The 25579-nt window shown below is 41.9% G+C and overlaps 1 protein-coding gene across 2 annotated transcripts in view; it reads left to right on the top strand.

The window, feature by feature from the left end:
* Positions 1-25579, top strand: part of LOC131140048 (protein Daple-like) — a 48762-nt gene that overhangs the window by 15230 nt on the left and 7953 nt on the right. The window contains exons 6-30 of one of the 2 annotated variants that reach the window (XM_058090118.1): positions 703-786; positions 904-1047; positions 2266-2486; positions 2575-2656; positions 3671-3829; positions 3911-4057; positions 5346-5496; positions 5593-5774; positions 7388-7525; positions 7593-7877; positions 7955-8758; positions 9999-10126; positions 12464-12605; positions 12762-12881; positions 14892-15053; positions 15128-15405; positions 15596-15739; positions 17909-18095; positions 18171-18316; positions 18402-18491; positions 19604-19887; positions 22350-22433; positions 23809-23922; positions 24158-24277; positions 24383-24621. In XM_058090118.1, the coding sequence (XP_057946101.1) occupies positions 703-786; positions 904-1047; positions 2266-2486; positions 2575-2656; positions 3671-3829; positions 3911-4057; positions 5346-5496; positions 5593-5774; positions 7388-7525; positions 7593-7877; positions 7955-8758; positions 9999-10126; positions 12464-12605; positions 12762-12881; positions 14892-15053; positions 15128-15405; positions 15596-15739; positions 17909-18095; positions 18171-18316; positions 18402-18491; positions 19604-19887; positions 22350-22433; positions 23809-23922; positions 24158-24277; positions 24383-24621 (4635 nt within the window). Of the gene's footprint in view, positions 1-702; positions 787-903; positions 1048-2265; positions 2487-2574; positions 2657-3670; positions 3830-3910; positions 4058-5345; positions 5497-5592; positions 5775-7387; positions 7526-7592; positions 7878-7954; positions 8759-9998; positions 10127-12463; positions 12606-12761; positions 12882-14891; positions 15054-15127; positions 15406-15595; positions 15740-17908; positions 18096-18170; positions 18317-18401; positions 18492-19603; positions 19888-20079; positions 22434-23808; positions 23923-24157; positions 24278-24382; positions 24622-25579 lie in introns of those variants that run through there. The other variant, XR_009132338.1, reaches the window with a different exon arrangement.

Consider the following 25579-nt stretch of genomic DNA (forward strand, 5'->3'; position numbering starts at 1 on the left):
AAAGCAGGAAGTGAACAAATGTAACAGTATAAAACCATAAAAAATTAAAATAATAAAAAAATTAAAAACAAATTTTTTTAATTTAAAAAAATAAAATAAAAAACTTAAATTATATTAGGAAAGCAGGAAGTGAACAAATGTAACAGTTAGTGATTGTAAAAGTACCAGATGGAGGGGTAGGATTTAATAAGCTTTGCTTCTTCCTACTCCTTTTGGACATGTGGAACTGGGAAATGATTATGGGATGCACTCAATTGTAATCTGATGCATGTTCAAATGAAATAAAGCCATAAAAAAATTAAAATAAAAAAAAATAAAAACATTTTTTTTAAATACAAAAAATAAAAAAAACTTAAATTATATTAGAAAGGCAGGAAGTGAACAAATGTAACAGTTACTGACAGTTACTAATCTGATGCATGTTCAAATAAAATAAAACCATTACCATTACCATAAAGCTCTGTGGTGTTTCTGTCAATAATGGACAGCATTGAACACTCCCTGCTCTCGTCTTTTTCCGTTATTTTGTTCGACTGGTTTCATGAAACAGGAAGGATGGGAGCAGTCGGTGAATGGAGGGATGGGAAATATCGTGTCAGGCCACCCTGACGTGTTAACTATGACGAATAACTCCATTTCCCATACGGTCTTCACCCTTTCTGCCCATGTTTTTAACCTTTTGAGGTGTTTGTGAATCCCCAGTGCGAACGTAAGGAGGAGATGATCGAGAAGATCAAACTGCTGGACATCGGGACCCAGGCAGCCATTGTGTCTCACATCCAGGAGGTCAGTAGAGCCCAGACCACTTCAAGTGTTCTGATTGTCCAGACTTTTTCCCCTAAGGGTTCCTGCCACCATAAGGGAACCACCATTACTGTAGTCACATGAAAGTGTGTTTTTCAGGTGACCCACAACCGGCAGAATGTTCTTGACCTTTCGTGGCTGGAGGAAGGAGCAGGACTTGGACAGGAAGAGCTGGAACCGCTGTCACGCAGCATGGCTGCATCGCTACGGCAACTGATTGAGCAAAGAGACAAGGCCAGTGAGGTAACGACGTTGGGAAAAAAAACTGTCAAAGATTAATATGAAGAGGAAAAACTCATTAATATTCTTTTTAATTCCAAATGCCGCAAAGACAAAAATGATCCAAAACTCAAAACACACAAACACCATAAAAAACAAAATAAAAACAAAAGCTAAAACTGTTAGCCAAGCTACCAGGAAGTTAGCCAGGCGGAGGGATATCGGTCTTACACTTAACATAATATTTTTATAGTATCATACAGCAACTTTTGATGATCATCTGATACTAAGTACAGATACAAATGCAGTACTTTATACTAGGATTTTCTCAATATTTTAATTTTTTTGCTCATAATTATTAGTATAAACGCAGCAGATTTTAGTGTTACATAATATACAATATAATATATAAATACAACAATATTGTTAGCGTTGGTAGCGAGGTGGAACCCAAGATGGAACCCAAAATTAGAGATGGATGAGAGGACCCCAGGGATGTCTGATAATTACCGCTACTGATAATTATCAGCACGATATCAGCATAAAAATTTGATATCGGTATCAGATTTTTTTTCCCCCGATATGAAAAAATGCTGCATACAAAACATATGCATTTATTCCACCACAGGAATAACATGAAAACTAATTCATATTCTTTATTATTCCAAACGCTGCAAACACAAAAATTCTGATAATTACCGCTACTGATAATTATCGGGCCGATACCAGCATAAAAATGCGATATCGGCTACCAGGAAGTTAGCCAGGCGGAGGGATATCTGTCTTACACTTAACACAATATTTTTATAGTATTATACGGCAACTTTTGATGATGATCTGATACTAAGTACAGATACAAATGCAGTACTTTTTACTAGGATTTTCTCAATATTTCAATTTTTTTGCTCATGATTATTAGTATAAACACAGCAGATTTTAGTGTTACATAATATACAATATAATATATAAATACAACAATATTGTTAGCATTGGTAGCGAGGTGGAACCCAAAATTAGAGATGGATGAGAGGACCCCAGGGATGTCTGATAATTACCGCTACTGATACTTATCGGCTCGATATCAGCATAAAAATTCGATATCAGTATCAGATTTTTTTCCCACATATAAAAAAATGCTATATACAAAACATATGCATTTATTCCACCACAGGAGATACGTCATGTTACAAATATCGGATAAGGAAGTAGAATTTTGAATGATAATTTTCATGTCCTTCATAGGTGATTGTGGATCTCACCAACGAGAGGGACTACCTGTCCAGCCTGCACCCCCAGGAAAGACCAATACGCAGCCCGGAGCAAGGCACCAGTCCTGGAGGTGTTGTCGTGAATAACGGCGGACCAGCCTTGACCGTAACCAACCTCACCAAAGAAGAAAAGCAACATTTGTCAGTGGAGCTGGCCGACACGAAGGCCAAGCTTCGCCGAAACAGACAAGAACTGTGAGTCCGGAACTCCGTCGTCTTTTAAAGCTGACTTCATAAAACCACGACACGAGGCCGGAGATGATTGGAGCCGTCTTTTGTGCAGGGAGGAGAAAACGGAGCAGTTGATGGATTCCCGACACGAGGTGGAGCGTCTGGATCAGGAGCTTCAGCGACTTAAACAGGAGGTCAGCGTCATTGCAACTATACAGTACACAAGTATACAGTACACAAGTATACGGTACTCTACGTCAGGGGTGCTCATTAAGTCGATCGCGATCTACCGGTCGATCGCGGAGGTGGTACTGGTCGATCGCTGGTCGATCGCGGCGTGACATTAAAAAAATATCATCCCAGCATCAATGCCGTCACTTGATTGACATACAGGGCAGCCATTCAGATGACAACTGAATGTTGCCCTTCGGGCGACCAATCAAATCAAACAACGTCTCTAAGTGCAGCAGAACTTACGATGTCAGCCTATCATCCATCCCCGTTACTTGATTGACATACAGGACAACCAGTCAGATGACAACTGAATTTTGACCTTTAGGTCACCGCTCATGCGTAAACAACGATGCAAAGTGCTAAGCTAGTCGGCGAATTGCGTCAGATTTTAAGCCCTCGCTAAAGTTTATGGTCACTAAAATGAGTGAAGGAGCTGGACCAAGTAAAAAGGCAAAAACTGGACCAAGTAAAAAGGCAAAAACATATCACTTCCATACGGATATGGAATATTATACGGATATTATGATACGGATATTATCCATGACTGATAAACATTTGGAAGTGTGCTTGAGGCTGGCTATCAGCAGCTACTGTCCGGACTATGCATCCCTGGCTGGTTCAATTCAGTGCAAGTCATCAAAGTAAACTCAGGTAATTACAAAAAATGTTAATAGTTAATTATGTGTGTTTTGCAATATTGGCTCATTTGGTTATGTAAGGTACATCAACATACATTGTACGTACAAATAATCCTCAATACATTTGAAAATAAATAGATGTTTTGCATTTTTGTAGTGGGTAGATCATTTTGACTCGGTCATTTTAAAAGTAGCTCGCATGCTGAAAAAGTGTGAGCACCCCTGGTCTACGTCATGAAACGATGTACGTCCGTTTATGGCGTCCTAGTTTGATTCCACTGTAGCTTTCCTGCACCATGAAGAAATCAAGTCCACGTGTTTCTCCATGTGCTTCAGAACCAGTCGCTGTCTTGTGAGGCGCGTTCGGTGCGAGTGTACCGCGACGAGGTTGACTCCCTGAGGGAGAAAACGGCTCGGGTTGACCGACTAGAAACAGAATTGACTCGATGTAAAGAGAAGCTCAACGATGTTCACTTCTACAAGGCCAGAATGGAGGTAAAAAAAATGGTGATATATTTCATTATTCCTGCATGAAAACAATAATCCAAACTTTAAATAAATTCATGTATCACTTAGGAGCTTCGTGAGGACAACTTGACCCTGATGGAGACCAAGATATTGCTGGAGGAGCAACTGTCGGTCTCCAGAGGGCGCTGTGATAAAGTTCACACTTTGGAGAAAGACAACCTGCTGCTACGAGCTAAAATACACGACCTGGAAATGGTAGGAATTCATTCATTCATTTTCTAACGCTTATTCTCACGAGGGTCGCTGGAGCCTATCCCAGCTGTCTTCTTGGGGCGAGAGGCGGGGTACACCCTGGACTGGTGGCCAGCCAATCACAGGGCACATATAGACAAACAACCATTCACACTCACATTCATACCTATGGACAATTTGGAGTGGCTAATTAACCTAGCATGTTTTTGGAATGTGGGAGGAAACCGGAGTACCCGGAGAATCACTCGTCCACCGTGCAGCCCATATTTGTGAACAGTTTAACAATAATTCATGGTTCCATTTATCACAGTGAGTCTTCCAGGTCCTGATGCAGCAAAACAGTCCCAGACCATCACACTACCACCACCATATTTTACTGTTGGAATCATGTTCATTCATTTTCTACCGCTTATCCTCACGAGGGTCGTCACCAGCTGTCTTCTTGGGGCGAGAGGCGGGGTACACCCTGGACTGGTGGCCAGCCAATCACAGGGCACATATAGACAAACAACCATTCACACTCACATTCATACCTATGGACAATTTGGAGTCGCTAATTAACCTAGCATGTTTTTGGAATGTGGAAGGAAACCGAAGTACCCGGAGAAAACCCACACAGAGATGGCCGAGGGTGGAATTGAACTTGAGTCTCCTAGCTGTGAGGCCTGTGCACTAACCACTCGTCCGCCGTGCAGCCCATATTTGCATATTAACAATAATTCATGGTTCCATTTATCACAGTGAGTCTTCCAGGCCCTGATGCAGCAAAACAGTCCCAGACCATCACACTACCACCACCATATTTTACTGTTGGAATCAATTATTCATTTTCTACTGCTTATCCTCACAAGGGTGTGGGGGGGGGGTGCTGGAGCCTATCCCAGCTGTCTTCTTGGGGCGAGAGGCGGGGTACACCCTGAACTGGTGGCCAGCCAATCACAGGGCACATATAGACAAACAACCATTCACACTCACATTCATACCTATGGACAATTTGGAGTGGCTAATTAACCTAGCATGTTTTTGGAATGTGGGAGGAAACCGGAGTACCCGGAGAAAACCCACGCATGCACGGGGAGAACATGCAAACTCCACACAGAGATGGCCGAGGGTGGAATTGAACCCTGGTCTCCTTGAATTCATGTCATTTATGGACATTTCTACATGGAAAATTACAGATTTGTGATAAAGTAGCTAAACTTTGCCAAATCACAACAATAAGCTGACATTAGACCGTGCTGTGGAGAACAATGCTGTGGACATTTTATGTCTATTTGTATGTTCCATGCAGGTGAGGGACAATGAGCGTCGCAGGCTGGAGGAGCTGGTGGAGGAGAACATGCTGCTAGAGATTGGGCAGAAACAAAGTATGAACGAATCGGCTCATCTTGGCTGGGAACTGGAACAGCTGACCAAAAACCAGGAGAACTGCAGCTCCGAGAGTAAGACACTTTTTTGTTCTTTGGTTCTGGTTTCTCCTTCAGGAGAACATTTCTTCGTTTTCCTGGTGATTCCTTCATATTTTGCTTCTTCTGCAGCTCGGAAGTCGTTTGTACACGAGCTCAATGAGTGTGTCTCCAGCCGGGTTTTGAAGCTGGAAAAGGAGAACGGGGAGCTTCAAGTCACGGTTGAGAGACTGAAAGAAGATAATCACCTCCTGCAGGAGAAGCAGCTCCACGCTCAAGTGCTGGACCGGGAAAAGCAGGGTCTCAGCAAGAAGGTAGGGAGCTTGAACTTGAAAGACCGTCGGAGGTCAGACACGGAAACCGCATACTAAGTACTACATAATTCCATGCCCATACTAATCACATCTATACTGCATACCCGATCCATCAGTATGCAAAGCCTTTACACTACAGCGTACTACATAACCCACAATGCATTGCTCTCCTACCCGAACCCATTTCACTTTTGCTCTAAACTCTTTAAATACATAACTTTATTGAGATTATTTTTTTAATCAGGTGAGAAAGTGCCCGTTTAGATCCTGAGTGTTATTTATTTGTTTGTTTACAATTTAGTTTGGACAAATTCAGCAAAATTTAAGCTAGCTAGTGAGCAACGTCCGGTTATTTTCACAAAATAAAACAAAAAAAAAAACATTGCTTTTACTTTGAAGAGAGGAGAAATATGATCACCAGGAAGAGCTCAATTACTATAATACTTATTGTGTGGAAATATGGGGTAGTAACTATAAAAGCAGGCTGCACGGCGGTCGAGTGGTTAGCTCGCAGACCTCACAGCTAGAGGACCCGAGTTCAATTCCACCCTCGGCCATCTCTGTGTGGAGTTTGCACGTTCTCCTCGTGCATGCGTGGGTTTTCTCCGGGTACTCCGGTTTCCTCCCACATTCCAAAAACATGCTAGGTTAATTGCCTAATTGCAAAAAAAAACTTAAACTGTATTATGGAAAGCAGGAAGTGAACAAATGTAGCAGTTACTGATTGTAAAAGTACCAGATGGAGGGGTAGGATTTAATAAGCTTTGCTTCTTCCTACTCCTTTTGGACATGTGGAACTGGGAACTGATTATGGGATGCATTGAAAACTATAAAAAAAATTATAATAATAAAAAAATTTTTTTTTACTCCTTTGACGTTACAAAAATAAAATAAAACGTAAAAAATTAAAAAATAATAATATAAAAATAATGTAATAAACAAATTTATAACAATAATTTTATTATATAAAATAATAATATAAAATATCAAAATAATAATAAAAAATGTATGCATTTATAAAAAAAACTTAAACTATATTAGGAAAGCAGGAAGTGAACAAATGTAACAGTTACTGATTGTAAAAGTACCAGATGGATGGGGTAGGATTTAATAAGCTTTGCTTCTTCCTACTCCTTTTGGACATGTGGAACTGGGAACTGATTATGGGATGCATTCAAAACTATAAAAAAAATTATAATAATAAAAATGTTTTTTTTTACTCTTTTGACGTTACAAAAATAAAATTAAATAAAACGTAAAAAAATTTAAAATAATAATAATATAAAAAATGTCATAAAAAATTTATAACAATAATTTTATAATATAAAATAATAATATAAAATATCAAAATAATGATAAAAAATGTAGGCATTTATAAAAAAAAACTTAAACTATATTAGGAAAGCAGGAAGTGAACAAATGTAACAGTTACTGATTGTAAAAGTACCAGATGGAGGGGTAGGATTTAATAAGCTTTGCTTCTTCCTACTCCTTTTGGAGTCCTTGTGGAACTGGGAACTGATTATGGGATGCATTCAAATTGTCACAGTCCGACACGGAACAAACTGCCTGTTCTGAGTCCGGCCTCCTAACTCTTGATCTCGATGTTGCAGTTGGAGCATCTCCAAGGCTTGCTGGACCAGGAGAAACTGACCAATCAAGACATGGAGTCTCTTGGAGAGGAATTATTAAAGGAAAAACACAATCTGGAACGAGACATGCATGCCCTGAGAGCGGACAAAGACCGACAGGTAAATGACGCTCAGATGTTGTTGCAACTTAAAATGGCTCCGGCTTATATCGACGATATTCCAACAGATTTCCGAATTGGAGAGCCAGAGGCAACATCTCTCCGAGGCGGTGGTCTCGCTCCGTGAGCGCGCTCAAGCCGACAGCGAGGCGAGGGTCCGGGAAGTGGAGGCAGAGAACCGCCTCCTGCACCAGGGAATTACGGACACCAGCGCTCGCTTGGCTAGCTTGGAAATTCAACTGAAGGTTTCCCAAGAAGAGGAAGAGCGGCTGAGGGACCGGGCGGGAAGATGCGATGAGGTGGAGAGGGAGGTGGCGCGGCTGGAGAGAAACCGGGACGCTCTCAACAGAGAGGTAATCGAATGCGCGTCATCGACAAAACGTACTTCCTGCTGACTCAAAGGTGCTCGTTGACGTCTTTGCCCCCCCAGGTGGCATCTCTGCGTACGTGCAGTGAGCGTTCGGAGTTTCTGGAGAAGCAGGTGTCTTCCTTGGAGCAGGAGTTGCACAGACTGCAACGGGAGGCAGCGGACGCCCAGCAAGGGCTTCAGCAACTGAAGGCAGACAGACAAGGACCAGACAACGGCGTCCTCACCAAGGAGAACCTGGATCTCCGCTGCACTCTGGAAAACCTGCGTTCCTCTTCGGCTCTCCTGGCGAAGCAACAGGAGGAAAATCGGGAGGTGCAGAAAAAACTGCAAGAGCTGCAGAGCAGGTTCGAGGAGGTCGGAGTGGAGTTGCAAGGAGAGAGGAAGAGAGCGGAGAGACTGGAAGCAAACGTTGCCACACTTCACCAGGAGAAGCATCACTTGGAGGTCCATGTCGAAACGTTTAAAGAGGAGAGAGAAGAACTCCAGAGAGAAAAGCAGGGAGCCTCGAGTAGGCTGGAGGAGCTGAGGAAGGAAATAGAGGAGCTCAGTCAGGAGCGGAGGAGGAGAGAGGAGGGCGACGCGGAGAGGAGGAAGCTTCAACTGGATCTGGATGAGTCTGAGAATAGTAGGAAGCACCTGGAGAAGGAGAGCTGGAGGATCAGACTGCTCCTGGACAACAAGGAGACGGAGCTGGAGGAGAAAGCCGCTCAATTGGCTGTGGTCCAGAAGGAGGTCCAGGCTCTGAGCAAAGAAGTCGATAGGCTGAAGGAGGTGGCAGTCAAGGCCAAGGAGCTGGAAAGGGAACACAAGGAGCTCCAGAAGCAAGCGACCATTGACAAGAGAACTTTGGCTACACTGAGAGAGGTAAGGAGGACAAAGCGTTGATGGTCCTGGTAGCTTCATCCAGCTGAGGTCTTCAACTCTCACGGGACAGTGACAATGAATGAATGAAGTAATATTTAAGGGCTGCACGGTGGTCGAGTGGTTAGCACGCAGGCCTCGCAGCTAGGAGACCCGCGTTCAATTCCACCCTCTGCCATCTCTGGGTTTTCTCCGGGTACTCCGGTTTCCTCCCACATTCCAAAAACATGCTAGGTTAATTAGCCACTCCAAATTGTCCATAGGTATGAATGTGAGTGTGAATGGTTGTTTGTCTATATGTGCCCTGTGATTGGCTGGCCACCAGTCCAGGGTGGACCCCGCCTCTCGCCCGAACACAGCTGTGATAGGCTCCAGCATACCCGAAACCTTAGTGAGGATAAGCGGTAGAAAATGAATGAACATGATTCCAACAGTAAAATATGGTGGTGGTAGTGTGATGGTCTGGGACTGTTTTGCTGCATCAGGGCCTGGAAGACTCACTGTGATAAATGGAACCATGAATTATTGTTAATGTGCAAATATGGGCTACACGGCGTGCGAGTGGTTAGCGCTCAGACCTCACAGCTAGGAGACCCGGGTTCAATTCCACCCTCGTCCATCTCTGTGTGGAGTTTGCGTGTTCTCCCCGTGCATGCGTGGGTTTTCTCCGGGTACTTCCAAAAACACGCCTCTCACCCAAAGACAGCTGGTGACGACCCTCGTGAGGTTAAGCGGTAGAAAATGAATGAACATGATTCCAACAGTAAAATATGGTGGTGGTAGTGTGATGGTCTGGGACTGTTTTGCTGCATCAGGACCTGGAAGACTCACTGTGATAAATGGAACCATGAATTATTGTTAATGTGCAAATATGGGCTGCACGGCGGACGAGTGGTTAGCGCGCAGACCTCACAGCTAGGAGACCCGGGTTCAATTCCACCACCTCTGTGTGGAGTTTGCATGTTCTGCCTGTTTCTCCGGGTACTCCGGTTTCCTCCCACATTCCAAAAACATGCTAGGTTAATTAGCGACTCCAAATTGTCCATAGGTATGAATGTGAGTGTGAATGGTTGTTTGTCTACATGTGCCCTGTGATTGGCTGGCCACCAGTCCAGGGTGTACCCCGCCTCTCGCCCCAAGAAGACAGCTGGGATAGGCTCCAGCATATCTGCGACCCCAATGAGGATAAGCGGTATAGAAAATGGTAATTGTAGTTACGTATCATTGATCTTCTCATGTGCAGGAGTTGGTGTCAGAGAAACTGAGCGTCCAGCAGAACAGTGTTGAGTTAGAGAGACTCTGTGAAGAACTGGAGAAGGTTGGACTGAACCGAGAAAGACTTTTGCAGCAGGAGCTCACCCTGGAGGACAGGTACGGTACCTTTTTAAAATGACGCAATACACGACCAAGTCCCTGTTAACCCTTAGATGCACGAGTGACTGGACCCTACACTCTTCCATAAGGGGCTCAAAAATCACCCATACTAGAATCAATGCCTTTTTATGACAATTTTGCCATTTTGGTTAGGAATAATCACTTGTATGATATTTAGTATTATATTTAGGAGTTGATAAGAATCAAAGGTTCTTATTGGATTCCATAGAAAATGCATGCGGGTCATTTTTGACCCACTTATGGAAGGTTGGGGTAGTAACACAAAAACTAAAATTTCTTAAAATGTATAAAAGGTAAGTTAAAAATGTGAACGGCATGATATCAAAAATATGTTTTTTGAGGAATACCTGGAATATGAAATGATAAAATTTTTTTAATAAAAATTATATTTCAAGAAAACAACCTGACCGGGTCATTTTTGACCCACTTATGGAAGGTTGGGGTAGTAACACAAAAACTAAAATTTCTTAAAATATATAAAAATAAGTTAAAAATGTGAATGGCATGATATCAAAAACATGTTTTTTGAGGAATACCTGGAATATGAAATGATAAAAAATTTTCATGACAAAGATATTTCAAGAAAACAACCTGACCAGGTCATTTTTGACCCACTTATGGAAGGTTGGGGTAGTAACACAAAAACTCAAATTTCTTAAAATGTATAAAAATAAGTTAAAAATCTGAATGGCATGATATCAAAAACATGTTTTTTGAGGAATACCTGAAATATGAAATGATAAAAAAAAAATTCATTACGAAGATATTTCAAGAAAACAACCTGACCGGGTCATTTTTGACCCACTTATGGAAGGTTGGGGTAGTAACACAAAAACTAAAATTTCTTAAAATTTATAAAACATAAGTTAAAAATGTGAACGGCATGATATCAAAAATATGTTTTTTGAGGAATACCTGGAATATGAAATGATGAAAAATTTTCATTACAAAGATATTTCAAGAAAACAACCTGACCGGGTCATTTTTGACCCACTTATGGAAGGTTGGGGTAGTAACACAAAAACTAAAATTTCTTAAAATATATAAAAGGTAAGTTAAAAATGTGAACGGCATGATATCAAAAATATGTTTTTTGAGGAATACCTGGAATATGAAATGATAAATTTTTTTTAATAAAAATTATATTTCAAGAAAACAACCTGACCGGGTCATTTTTGACCCACTTATGGAAGGTTGGGGTAGTAACACAAAAACTAAAATTTCTTAAAATGTATAAACAGTAAGTTAAAAATGTGAATGGTATGATATCAAAACATGTTTTTTGAGGAATACCTGGAATATGAAATGCTAAAAAAAATTTATTACGAAGATATTTCAAGAAAACAACCTGACCGGGTCATTTTTGACCCACTTATGCATCTAAGGATTAATGAGATGTTAATGTGTTGACTTGAATTTGTTAATTAATGATTATAATCTGGATTTTAGCCCCCAAAAGTATCCTGTGAACAATGTATCAATATATATATGTATCTACGTAGGTAAATACTACAATGTAAGACAATGTTACCAACTTATTCCATAGAGTTGTTTTAGCAAAATAAGTAAACAAAAGCAAAAAGGAAAGTACCGTAATATTCCCTCTTCCAAAGCCATCCTGTTTCCAATTTTTTTTCCCCTGATTTTGTCGACAATATGATAATATAGCAATATCAATAATGTAACAACACTACCAAAGATATTTTAGAACAACATGGATCTTGTCAATCAATCAAGCAAACTTTATTTGTAGCCACTTTTCATACATAAAATGTAACACAAAGTGCTTTACATGTGGAAAAAACACAACAAGACACACACACACACACACGCTCGCACACACACACACACACACGCCACAGAGCCCACACCCACTCCAGCCGGTGAGCCCCACGAGACGAGACACCCCAGCCCCCAGCGCAGAGGGCCCCCCACTGAGGAAACACTGGATATATGGGATAAAAATATAAAATAAGAATATAGAAATAATGACATAAAAAGTAAAATATATAAGAACACTAATAAAAACTAAATTAAGTATGTGTAAAAAAACATTTAAGAGCCAAAACAAAAGGTATAGGGTATAAAATTAGATAAAAGTCAAGTTAAAAAGGTTAAAAGTAATTATTTTTAAGAGCACGAGTTAAAAACCAAATTAAATAGGTGGGTCTTGAGACTATTTTTAAAAATAAAAATAAAATTATCACAGTTGTATCGCTCTGATAATGATAAATGTGTGTGTGTGTGTGTGTGTGTGTGTGTGTGTGTGTGTGTGTGTGTGTGTGTGTGTGTGTGTGTGTGTGTGTGTGTCAGCAAGTACAAGCTGCTTGAATCCCGACTGGAGGAAACGGTCCAACAGGCGCTGAAGATGAAAGATGAGAAGATATCCGGTCTGGAAAAGAAACTGGAAGAGATTAACGCACACAACAAAACGCTACGGGCGGAGCGAGCCGCTGTAAGTGAAACCTTCAGCTTCCTGTCTGTTTATTCATTGACTAGTAACTTCATTTATTTTATGAATGTTCATATTTCATGTACACTTGATATAAGAGTAGTAGGAAGGATTAAGAGGGTTAGGTCTCATGAAATGAATGAGTATGTTCTACCTTAGGTTGTCCATCAAGGAGAAAAGCTCAACATGCAAGGGTTCTCCAGAGGAGATGAGCGACGAGACTCGGCCACGACTGAGCTGCTCCATATCAAAGATCATCTGATTGACGTAGAAAAGAGTGTAGGTTATTTTTTTTAATTATTATAATTTTTTTATTATTATTGAGCCCGTCAATCAAATCACGGCATGGTTGCTGAATGAATGTTTCAGTTGCCTTCGGGTGCCCAAGTTAAAACGACCACTCATGCATTTGTTCTGCCATCTACTACTAGACCAGTGATTCATTCCCAAAGTGTGGGCCGCGGCCCCCTGGTGGGCCGTGGCGGTACTGCAGGTGGGCCATGAGAGGTCATTAAAAATATGATTAATTTTTGCAAATATTTAAAAAATTATTTGTTATTGTTTTATTGCACAATTTAAAAAAAATAATGTATATATATTTTTTTTAAGTAATATGGCCTGAGTAATAACCTATTAAGTGTCACAATATTTTAGGAACCTTTTACAGTTTATGATTGGAACGTAGCTCTCTGGTCATCATGCCAGTCTTGAATACATACTTTTATCATTATTGTTATTATTACTATTATACTAGTATTGTTAATAATAATAATATAATAATAATTATAATATGTGGGAGGAAACCGGAGTACCCGGAGAAAACCCACGCATGCACGGGGAGAACATGCAAACTCCACACAGAGATGGCCGAGGGTGGAATTGAACCCTGGTCTCCTAGCTGTGAGGTCTGCGCTCTAACCACTCATCAGCCGTGCAGCCCATATTTGCATATTCACAATAATTCATGGTTCCATTTATCACAGTGAGTCTTCCAGGCCCTGATGCAGCAAAACAGTCCCAGACCATCACACTACCACCACCATATTTTACTGTTGGAATAATGTTCATTCATTTTCTACCGCTTATATCCTCACGACGGTCGTCACCGGCTGTCTTGGGGCGAGAGGCGGGGTACACCCTGGACTGGTGGCCGGCCAATCACAGGGCACATATAGACAAACAACCATTCACACTCACATTCATACCTATGGACAATTTGGAGTGGCTAATTAACCTAGCATGTTTTTGGAATGTGGGAGGAAACCGGAGTACCCGGGGAAAACCCACGCATGCACGGGGAGAACATGCAAACTCCACACAGAGATGGCCGAGGGTGGAATTGAACCCTGGTCTCCTACCTGTGAGGTCTGTGTTCTAACCACTTGTCAGCCGTGCAGCCCATATTTGCATATTCACAATAATTCATAGTTCCATTTATCACAGTGAGTCTTCCAGGTCCTGATGCAGCAAAACAGTCCCAGACCATCACACTACCACCACCATATTTTACTGTTGGAATAATGTTCATTCATTTTCTACCGCTTATCCTCACGACGGTCGTCACCGGCTGTCTTGGGGCGAGAGGCGGGGTACACCCTGGACTGGTGGCCGGCCAATCACAGGGCACATATAGACAAACAACCATTCACACTCACATTCATACCTATGGACAATTTGGAGTGGCTAATTAACCTAGCATGTTTTTGGAATGTGGGAGGAAACCGGAGTACCCGGGGAAAACCCACGCATGCACGGGGAGAACATGCAAACTCCACACAGAGATGGCCGAGGGTGGAATTGAACCCTGGTCTCCTACCTGTGAGGTCTGTGTTCTAACCACTTGTCAGCCGTGCAGCCCATATTTGCATATTCACAATAATTCATAGTTCCATTTATCACAGTGAGTCTTCCAGGTCCTGATGCAGCAAAACAGTCCCAGACCATCACACTACCACCACCATATTTTACTGTTGGAATAATGTTCATTCATTTTCTACCGCTTATCCTCACGAGGGTTATCACCAGCTGTCTTCGGGCGAGGTGGCCAGCCAATCACAGGGCACATATAGTCAAACAACCATTCACACTCACATTCATACCTATGGACAATTTGGAGTGGCTAATTAACCTAGCATGTTTTTGGAATGTGGGAGGAAACCGGAGTACCCGGAGAAAACCCACGCATGCACGGGGAGAACATGCAAATAGCCATTTTTATGCATTTTATCAGCTATATTATGACAATGTTGCGTCTTCCATAATTGCTAACGTTGCCACTGTTATCGATAGAACGCCTCGCTTCAGACCCAGAGCCGTTTGTTGAAGGATCAGCTGAAACAACTGGAGAACCAGAACACCTCACTGAACAGTCAGATGGCAACGCTGCAGCGGCACACTGCCACTCTGCAGGAGCAGAATACGTCTCTACATACTCAGACAGCCAAACTTCAGGTATACACGTTCCCACTAATCATAACACGTCCCCGTTCCTGGATCGGAATTGAATGGATGTTATTGCTTCCTAGGTGGAAAACTCCACGCTGTCCTCCCAGAGTGCGTCTCTCATGGCCCAAAATGCCGTGCTGCAGGGCCAAGTCAGCGCCTTGGAGACCGAGGTGGAGTCGTGGCAGAGACAGCGTGAGGAGGCCTGGCGAGGGCGAGAAAGTGTCCTCGACGACCACGAGCGCCTGCTGAGCGTCCACGAGAGGCAGGCGCAGGAGTATGAGCACCTGATCGCTCAACACACCGCTCTGAAAGTCAAGCAGAGGGCGCTAGAGAGCGAACACAGAGCAACACACAACAAGTAAGATGGGAAATGTAGTAGTCGGTAATAAGTACGCATTTGCAGTTCAATGCCATGTTTCTCCTTATGGTGCCGCTAAGCTAGCGTAGAAAGGTAGGCATCAAACTCAGCCAGTGGAAGTACTAATTTGGGTACGCTGTAGCACCAGTGACGATTTGAATATTTAATTTTAATCTGGGGCTTTCTGCAGGTATTGCACCTTGTTACAGCAGAAGGAGAAATGGGAGGAGCTAGAAGGACGCGGTCAGAAGGAGAGAGAGGAGCTCAACCTCGAGCACCAGAAGAACCGACTCCTGCAGCAAGAGAACCTTCAGCTGAAAGCGGACGTGGATAGGTATAGAAATATTCATTCATTTTCTGACGATTATTGTCATAAGGGTGGCGGTGGGGGCTGGAGCCTATCCCAGCTGTCTTCTTGGGGCGAGAGGCGGGGTACACCCTGGACTGGTGGCCAGCCAATCACAGGGCACATATTCGCGAACAGTTTAACAATAATTCATGGTTCCATTTATCACAGTGAGTCTTCCAGGTCCTGATGCAGCAAAACAGTCCCAGACCATCACACTACCACCACCATATTTTACTGTTGGAATAATGTTCATTCATTTTCTACCGCTTATCCTCACGAGGGTCGTCACCAGCTGTCTTCTTGGGGCGAGAGGCGGGGTACACCCTGGACTGGTGGCCAGCCAATCCCAGGGCACATATAGACAAACAACCATTCACACTCACATTCATACCTATGGACAATTTGGAGTGGCTAATTAACCTAGCATGTTTTTGGAATGTGGGAGGAAAACTGGAGTACCCGGAGAAAACCCACGCATGCACGGGGAGAACATGCAAACTCCACTCAGAGATGCACCGAGGGTGGAATTGAACTCAGGTCTCCTAGCTGTGAGGCCTGCGTGCTAACCACTCGACCGTCGCGCAGCCACCTCAATTTTTTACTATCTATACTAATTTGAGGTGACTCTAAATCAGGGATGGGCAAACTCCGGCCCGGGGGCCACATGCGGCCCACCAAGCGTTTGAATCCGGCCCGCCAGTTGCTTTCTAAGTATTTCAACTTTTAACATACAAACTGGCAACATGACTTGCAAGTCAGATGCCGTACTCGGTAAAAAACAACAAAACTGTAAAAATAAATAAATAATAATAATGAATAAATAAATAAATTGCCGTATTTTCTGGACTATAAGTCGCTCCGGAGTATAAGTCACAAAAGGCCAAAAATGCATCATTAGGTAGAAAAAACATACATAAGTCGCACTGGAGTATAAGTCGCATTTTTGCGGGTAATTTATTTTCCAAACTACTTGACCAAAACAGACATTACGTCATCTTGGAAGGCAAGTTCTAACATTAATAAAAGAAAAGAAAAACATACATAAGTCGCACTGGAGTATAAGTCGCACAAGGCCAAAAATGCATAATTAGGTAGAAAAAAAACATACATAAGTCGCACTGAAGTATGAGTTGCAAAAGGCCAAAAATACGTAATTAGGTAGAAAAAAAACATACATAAGTCACACTGGAGTATAAGTCACACAAGGCCAAAAATGCATGATTTGGTAGAAAGAAACATACATAAGTCGCACTGGAGTATAAGTCTCAAAAGGCCAAAAATACGTAATTAGATAGAAAAAAACATACATAAGTCGCACTGGAGTATAAGTCTCAAAAGGCCAAAAATACATAATTAGGTAGAAAAAAAACATACATAAGTGGCATTGGAGTATAAGTCGCAAAAGGCCAAAAATACTTAATTAGATAGAAAAAAAACATACATAAGTAGCATTGAAGTATAAGTCGCACAAGGCCAAAAATACGTAATTAGATAGAAAAAAACATACATAAGTCGCTCTGGAGTATAAGTCACACAAGGCCAAAAATGCATAATTAGGTATAAAAAAACATACATAAGTCGCTCTGGAGTATAAGTCGCATTTTTTGCGGGTAATTAATTTTCCAAACTACTTGACCAAAACAGACATTACGTCATCTTGGAAGGCAAGTTCTAACATGAATAAAAGAATAGAGAACATGCTAATAGGTGTAAGATATGCTAACACAATGCTTATTCAGCTACACTAAAAATAAACATGAACACAAAAGGTGTCCAGTGTTTATGTAAACATAAACACTTTTTTCATTTATAAGTCGCTCCGGAGTATAAGTCGCAGGAACAGCCAACCTATGAAAAAAAAGTGCAAATTACGGTACATACGGTATCATAGGTTAAATAAAAGACAAATAAAGTAAAGAAACAAAAAGGTGTTTGATAAAAATAAAATAAAGTTTTGATAAACATTTTCACAATAAAAGCGCTATGCTCACCATTCCAATTCATGGCAGCAACTGAAAAAGAAACCAAAATTATGGCATTACAAAGAAACAAAGCAACACTTTTTTTTGTTACTTTACTTTATTTGCCTTTTATTTAACCTTCAAATGTGTCAAACCCTGTATCTTTATCGTCTGATTCCCCTTCAACGTCTAGGCTATCACACAGCCAATCCCAGCAGTCGGAGCAGTCGGACAAGCTCCAGCAGCGGGTGAACGAACTGAAGGGCTCCTTAAGCTCGGCTCAGCTGGAAGCAAGTCGCTGGATGGCCCAATACGACGGCCTCATGGAGAAGCACCAGGGCTTGGACATCACCATGACAAAACTAGACAACCACTGTGAGGTAACAAACCTGCGGTACTCGTTCCAGGATGTACCTGAGATCTAACACACACTGTACGCTCGCGTGTCGGTTCAGCTGCTGAGTCGTCTGAAAGGGAACCTTGAAGAAGAAAACCATCACCTCCTGAGTCAGATCAACCTTCTCGGTCAGCAGAACCACACCCTGCTGGAGAGAAGCATGGAGAGCAAAGAGCTCTACCACCAGGAACAGAAGCTCTACATGTAAGCTCCACCGTCTGGGATATCCATCAGACGTTGTGAAGACGCAAACCAAAATGTGATTATTACTCATCTTTTATTCCGTTAGTGATAAGCTGAACGCTCTTCGTCGTCAGAAGGAGAAACTAGAGGAGAAGATCATGGATCAGTACAAGTTCTATGACCCCACACCGAAGAAGTTAGTATCCACTATGTTCGTTTTACCTTGTCTCGAATTTTCAAAATGTTGACTTTTGATTCAGTTTTGGTATGGAAGTGTTCAACTTGTGGGTAATACGCTACAACTTATGACACGTGAGAATTCTACCAAAAAAATTCCTTGGTCATTTTTCGTAATCAAGGTACCCAAACGGCGAGGAATCGATTCTTGCCTAAACTTCTAAAAGATAGATTTACACACATGGGTCATATATTTTAGCGTCATTTCAAATTTCCTGTTTATTTTTTTAAATGGGCATTTTTTTTTATTTAGACATGGCTGCACGGTGGAGGAGTGGTTAGCACACAGGCCCCACAGCTCGGAGACCCGAGTTCAATTCCACATTCGGCCAATCTCTGTGTGGACTTTACATAATATTTACCGTAATATTTAAGTATAATAAGTAATATTTAAGGGCTGCAGATGGGCCGAGTGGTTATCACGCAGGCCTCACAGCTAGGAGACCAGGGTTCAATTCCACCCTCGGCCATCTCTTTGCATGTTCTCCCCGTGCATGCGTGGGTTTTCTCCGGGTACTCCGGTTTCCTCCCACATTCCAAAAACATGCTAGGTTAATTAGCGACTCCAAATTGTCCATAGGTATGAATGTGAGTGTGAATGGTTGTTTGTCTATATGTGCCCTGTGATTGGCTGGCCACCAGTCCAGGGTGTACCCCGCCTCTCACCCTAAGATAGCTGGTGACGACCCTCGTGAGGATAAGCGGTAGAAAATGAATGAACATTATTCCAACAGTAAAATATGGTGGTGGTAGTGTGATGGTCTGGGACTGTTTTGCTGCATCAGGACCTGGAAGACTCACTGTGATAAATGGAACCATGAATTATTGTTAATATGCAAATATGGGCTGCATGGCGGACGAGTGGTTAGCGCGCAGGCCTCACAGCTAGGAGACCAGGGTTCAATTCCACCCTCGGCCATCTCTGTGTGGAGTTTCCATGTTCTCCCCGTGCATGCGTGGGTTTTCTTCGGGTATTCCGGAGAATTAAAATTTTCAGACATAGTTTGAAATCGTGATTAATCATGATTAATTAATTATTAACAAATGTGTCATCCTTTTGCGTGGTGTCAGGAAGAGCCAGTGGTCGGGCGCCAAAGCTTTGGCTAAACTCATCAAACCAAGAAAGGACGGCAGCAGGGAACGAGGCGGCGACCGAGACAAGGAAGGCGGCAAAGACCGGGAGCGAGCCAAGAGCGCCCCGGATATCCCCCTGCCTGCGCCCCCGCCTCTGCTCCCGCCGGAAACCCCACCCCCACCTCCCCAGAGGACAGGAAGTGACTCCCAGGACAACGGCCACGCCCACAGTAAACATAGCAACCACTGCGCCAGTCCGGTGTTGACGCCCATCAGTCGAGGTAGAAGTACACACGTTATAATACAGTAGTATTACTAGTAGTACATACTAGGGAATACTAGCCGCCTTTTTTCATCACATATTCAATAACTTTTAACTCATTTATTTTCATGAACTCACTCTTGTTTTATGATTTTTCTCTACCTTTCTCCATCTCTCCATCTCTCTCTCTCTCCATGTTTCCACCCCTTAGCTCCGCCTGCCCAGAAACGTTTCTGTTTTCTTCGCAGTAAAAGCCAAGACAAACTCCTCCCATCTATTTCCCCTCCCTCCGACTCCGCCTCCCGCCCTTCCCTTTCTCTCAGCAGACGACTCCGATTTTGGTCATCCGCTGACATCACAGCCGACATCATCACTAGCCCGTCTGTCTCCGCCAATGGAGTCTTATAATACCATGCTCTTCCTCCTCATGTTTAGAACTGTACTTATCATCATCATCATCATCATCAGGTCTCATCCACATTTAGCGCATCTTACAAATATTTGCAGAATACACACATACATACATTTCCTCCAGCCAACAAATCAAAGTACTCACAAAAGAGGCAGAAATACGAGTAAGTGTGTGTGTATGTGTGTGTGTGTGTGTGTTTGTGCGCACGTGTGATACGATGAGCCCACGCCACCTTTGTCACAGCACAGCAAACCTACCTGCACGCCTTCCCCTTTAAGTGTATTTATGCCTATAAATATTGTTTGTTTGCGTACATTCACTCCGCCAGCCCTTTAGATTAGATTAGATTAGATTAGATTAGATTCAACTTTATTGTTATTGCTCATGTCACTTGTACAGGGCAACAAAATGCAGTTAGCATCCAACCAGAAGTGCAATTTTTTATAAGTACATTAGTATGGACAAATCTATGTAAATAAAACTATACAGCAGGGGTCGGCAACCCACGGCTCCAGAGCCGCATGTGGCTCTTCAACCTCTTTGTTGTGGCTCCCGTCGCAATGGTCAAGTATTTAACACCCGAACTTGTTGGGGCCAGAGTGAACATGTTTGTCAACAAATGTAAACAGTATCATTTAATTAAAGTAATTAAATGAAATTAAAATTAATAATTTTAATAATTTTAATTATTTTAAATGTTAATAAAAATAAATATGTTAAATTAACATTTAAAATATAATTTAACATTAAATATGTTAAATAATAATTTAACATAATTTAATAATAACTAATTTAACATTAAATATAATTTAAATTAATATTTAAAAGAAATATTTTAAATTAACATTTAATCAAAATGTAATTAAAATGTAATTTAATTTACACAGATATTTATGTACATTTATCTTCTATATTAGCAAGATCCGATACTAGCAAGAGTACTCGAAAAAGTACTCTCCGCTTTTTCTCCTCGGAACTACTTTGATACCCCAAAATTCCCTCTAAATCTGGCAGTCAATCAAAATCATGGGAGACTCGCGTTTCGCTTTGGATGTGATCACGTCGCTTTCAAAGTTCTGAAAGTTCATAAGATATTGTTTTTGAATTATGTTTTGCGACTCCAGTCTATTTCCCTTTTAGTAAAATGGCTCTTTTGATAGGAAAGGTTGCCGACCCCTGCTATACAGGCTATGACTATAATACAGTGAGGATATGTACAGGGATATAAATGACTATAATATGGCTATTGTAGATTATACAGATTATAAACAGTATGGATATGACAATATATAATAACAGTAATATATACAGTATTGCAATGCAGTGACTAGGGTATGGAAATGACTATAATATGGCTATTGTAGATTATACAGATTATAAACAGTATGGATATGACAATATATAATAGCAGTAATATGTACAGTATTGCAGTGAAGTGACTAGAGTATTCATTCATTCATTCATTTTCTACCGCTTTTTCCTCACGAGGGTCGCGGGGGGTGCTGGAGCCTATCCCAGCTGTCTTCGGGCGTAAGGCGGGGTACACCCTGGACTGGTGGCCAGCCAATCCCAGGGCACATATAGACAAACAACCATTCACACTCACATTCATACCTATGGACAATTTGGAGTGGCTAATTAACCTAGCATGTTTTTGGAATGTGGGAGGAAACCGGAGAAAACCGGAGAAAACCCACGCATGCACGGGGAGAACATGCAAACTCCACACAGAGATGCCCGAGGGTGGGATTGAACCCTCGTCTCCTAGCTGTGAGGTCTGCGCGCTAACCCCTAGACCACCGTGCCGCCAACATTTTTATTTTTTGTGAAAAATAGATTCTCGTACCCCATGATGATGTTTTAAATTGAGTTAATAGCTAAGGCTAGTTAGCATTCTCAATGCTACGCTTGAACTAATCATGCCTACGATCACACACACGCATCACAACATTTTCCTGCTTTTTTTTTTTTTGCCCCACTGTGCTTCCTGTTGTCGCTTGCGTCCTGTTTACAGTATTCCGCCGGCATATCATAACACAAAACGTTATTATTTATCCTTTGGTGTGCAGGTTTGATTGACAGAGGACGGGGGCCATGCCGCAGCAGCACGGCTACAGACAGCAGCGTCCTTGGCGACGACGGACACGGACACGGTGATTATTCATCTTATGTCATTACATTCTTCATGTCAGAATTATTAGTATAAATATTTGATGCAAGGCTGCACGGTGGTGGAGTGGTTAGCATGCATGTCTCACAGCTAGGAGACACAAGTTCAATTCCACCCTCGGCCATCTCTGTGTGGAGTTTGCATGTTCTCCCCGTGCGGGGACTCCGGTTTCCTCCCACATTCCAAAAACATGCTAGGTTAATTAGCCACTCCAAATTGTCCATAGGTATGAATGTGAGTGTGAATGGTTGTTTGTCTATATGTGCCCTGTGATTGGCTGGCCACCAGTCCAGGGTGTACCCAGCCTCTCGCCCCAAGAAGACAGCCGGTGACGACCCTCGTGAGGATAAGCGGTAGAAAATGAATGAACATTATTCCAACAGTAAAATATGGTGGTGGTAGTGTGATGGTCTGGGACTGTTTTGCTGCATCAGGACCTGGAAGACTCACTGTGATAAATGGAACCATGAATTATTGTTAATATGCAAATATAGGCTGCATGGTGGACGAGTGGTTAGCGCACAGACCTCACAGCTAGGAGACCGGGGTTCAATTCCACCCTCGGCCATCTCTGTGTGGAGTTTGCATGTTCTCCCCGTGCATGCGTGGGTTTTCCCCGGGTACTCCGGTTTCCTCCCACATTCCAAAAACATGCTAGGTTAATTAGCGACTCCAAATTGTCCATAGGTATGAATGTGAGTGTGAATGGTTGTTTGTCTATATGTGCCCTGTGATTGGCTGGCCACCAGTCCAGGGTGTACCCCGCCTCTCGCCCCAAGAAGACAGCTGGTGACGACCCTCGTGAGGATAAGCGGTAGAAAATGAATGAACATGATTCCAACAGTAAAATATGGTGGTGGTAGTGTGATGGTCTGGGACTGTTTTGCTGCATCAGGACCTGGAAGACTCACTGTGATAAATGGAACCATGAATTATTGTTAATATGCAAATATGGGCTGCATGGTGGACGAGTGGTTAGCGCGCAGACCTCACAGCTAGGAGACCCGAGTTCAATTCCACTCTCTGTGTGGAGTTTGCATGTTCTCCCCGTGCATGCGTGGGTTTTCTCCGGGTACTCCGGTTTCCTCCCACATTCCAAAAACATGCTAGGTTAATTAGCCACCCTCGTGAGGATAAGCGGTAGCCATTGGATAATGTTGACATAATGCATATATTTTCAAGTACTACATCAGGAAAGTATTTGGACAAGACCTAGCAAACAATATCTGTATTTGTTCATCCCATATAACCATGCTTATGTATTTGAGATTGGAGTTTAGTCATTTAAGGAGTATAAGTGTAACACTTTGTGTGTGTGTGTGTGTGTGTGTGTGTGTGTGTGTATGTGTGTGTTTTAGGCCTATCTCAAACCCACAAAGCTCTGAGTTCCACCCCGAGCCATCAGTCATCGTCATTGGCCCTAAGCAGCTCCACTTCGCCACTGGAACAAGGCGCCGGCTGCAGACCGAGAGGTAATAATAATAATAATAATAACCAGGTCATTTCTGCTAACGGCACAGAAAATGGATGGATTCTCATTTCTGTGAAATTCCATGTGAATACTGAATACCGAAGGGGATTTTTAGGATGTGGAAAAGTGTTAAATTGCTGCTCTTTAGCATTCCTATAATAATAAATATAATAAAAGTATGATGCCGGACCTGAAATAGCATGAGTAGTAATGACCGTGCTTTCCAAATGTTATAGGAATGTTCTTTGACGACGACACGGGTGCTGTGTTTGGCGCCCATGGTCACATGGGAGGTCGTCCGGGATCAGCTGTCAGTCACCGCACCTCCAGCTCAAACTCACCTGTCAACTGCAGAGGTACTACTTTGAGAGGCTAACAGAGGGCGAGGCTAACTACTCACACTAAGTACTCACGCGTGTACAAAGATGTTTAAGATTCATCTCTACCTTTTCTTCTTTTAGACGCATCAGACGGTCATCTCTGGTCGGGTAGTCTGTCCAGCGATGACGTCACAGGTCTAAGTCAATCACACCCGACCTTGTCACGTAGCGTGACCCTCCCGTACGAGCACACACCCCAGCGCGCCCAACCACAGCGTGGAGGAAGGAACAGCAACAGGCCTCGACCTTCATCTCCCGGAAGTGAAATGGTGACGTTGGAGGAGTTTCTACAAGAGAGCAACCTCAAGTCGCCGCAAATGGTGAGAAATATATGGAAGCTATTTATAGATGGAATATATTTCCGCCGCTGAAAAAAAAATATCCCAATGGTAAGTCGAAATAATGAGATAAAAAGTTGAAATTCTGAGGTAGAAAGTCGAAATTATGAGATAAAATGTCGAAATAACAAGATAAAAAGTCGAAATTACGATATAGAAAGTCATAATAATGAGATTAAAAGTCAAAATTCTGAGATGAAAAGTCAAAATTCTGAGATAGAAAGTCGAAATGATGAGATAGAAACTTGAAATTACGAGATAGAAAGTCGAAATTATGACATAAAAAGTCAAAATTATGAGATAGAAAGTCATAATAATGAGATAAATGTCAAGATTCTGAGATAGTCGAAATTCTGAGAGTCTAAATTCTGAGAAAGAAAGTCGAAATTATGGTATAAAAAGTTGAAATTACGAGATAAAAAGTCTAAATGATGAGATAGAAACTTGAAATTACGATATAAAAAGTCATAACGACATAGAAAGTTGAAATTACGAGATAGAAAGTCGAAATTATGACATAAAAAGTCGGAATTAGGATTTAAAAAGTTGAAATTATGAGATAGAAAATCATAATAATGAGATAAAAGTCGAAATTCTGAGATAGAGTCAAATTCTGAGACAGAAAGTTGAAATTCTGAGACAGAAAGTCGAAATTCTGAGACAGAAAGTCGAAATTCCGAGAAAGTCGAAATTCCGAGATAGAAAGTCATAATAATGAGATAAATGTCAAAATTCTGAGAGAGTCGAAATTCTGAGATAGAAAGTCGAAATTCTGAGAAAGAAAGTCGAAATTCTGAGAAAGTTGAAATTCTGAGAAAGAAAGTTGAAATTCTGAGAAAGAAAGTTGAAATTACGAGATAAAAAGTCAAAATTACGAGATAGAAAGTCGAAATTACGAGAAAGAAAGTTGAAATTACGAGAAAGAAAGTCGAAATTCTGA

The sequence above is a fragment of the Doryrhamphus excisus genome, chromosome 13, assembly GCF_030265055.1.
Source record: "Doryrhamphus excisus isolate RoL2022-K1 chromosome 13, RoL_Dexc_1.0, whole genome shotgun sequence".
NCBI lineage: Eukaryota > Metazoa > Chordata > Actinopteri > Syngnathiformes > Syngnathidae > Doryrhamphus > Doryrhamphus excisus.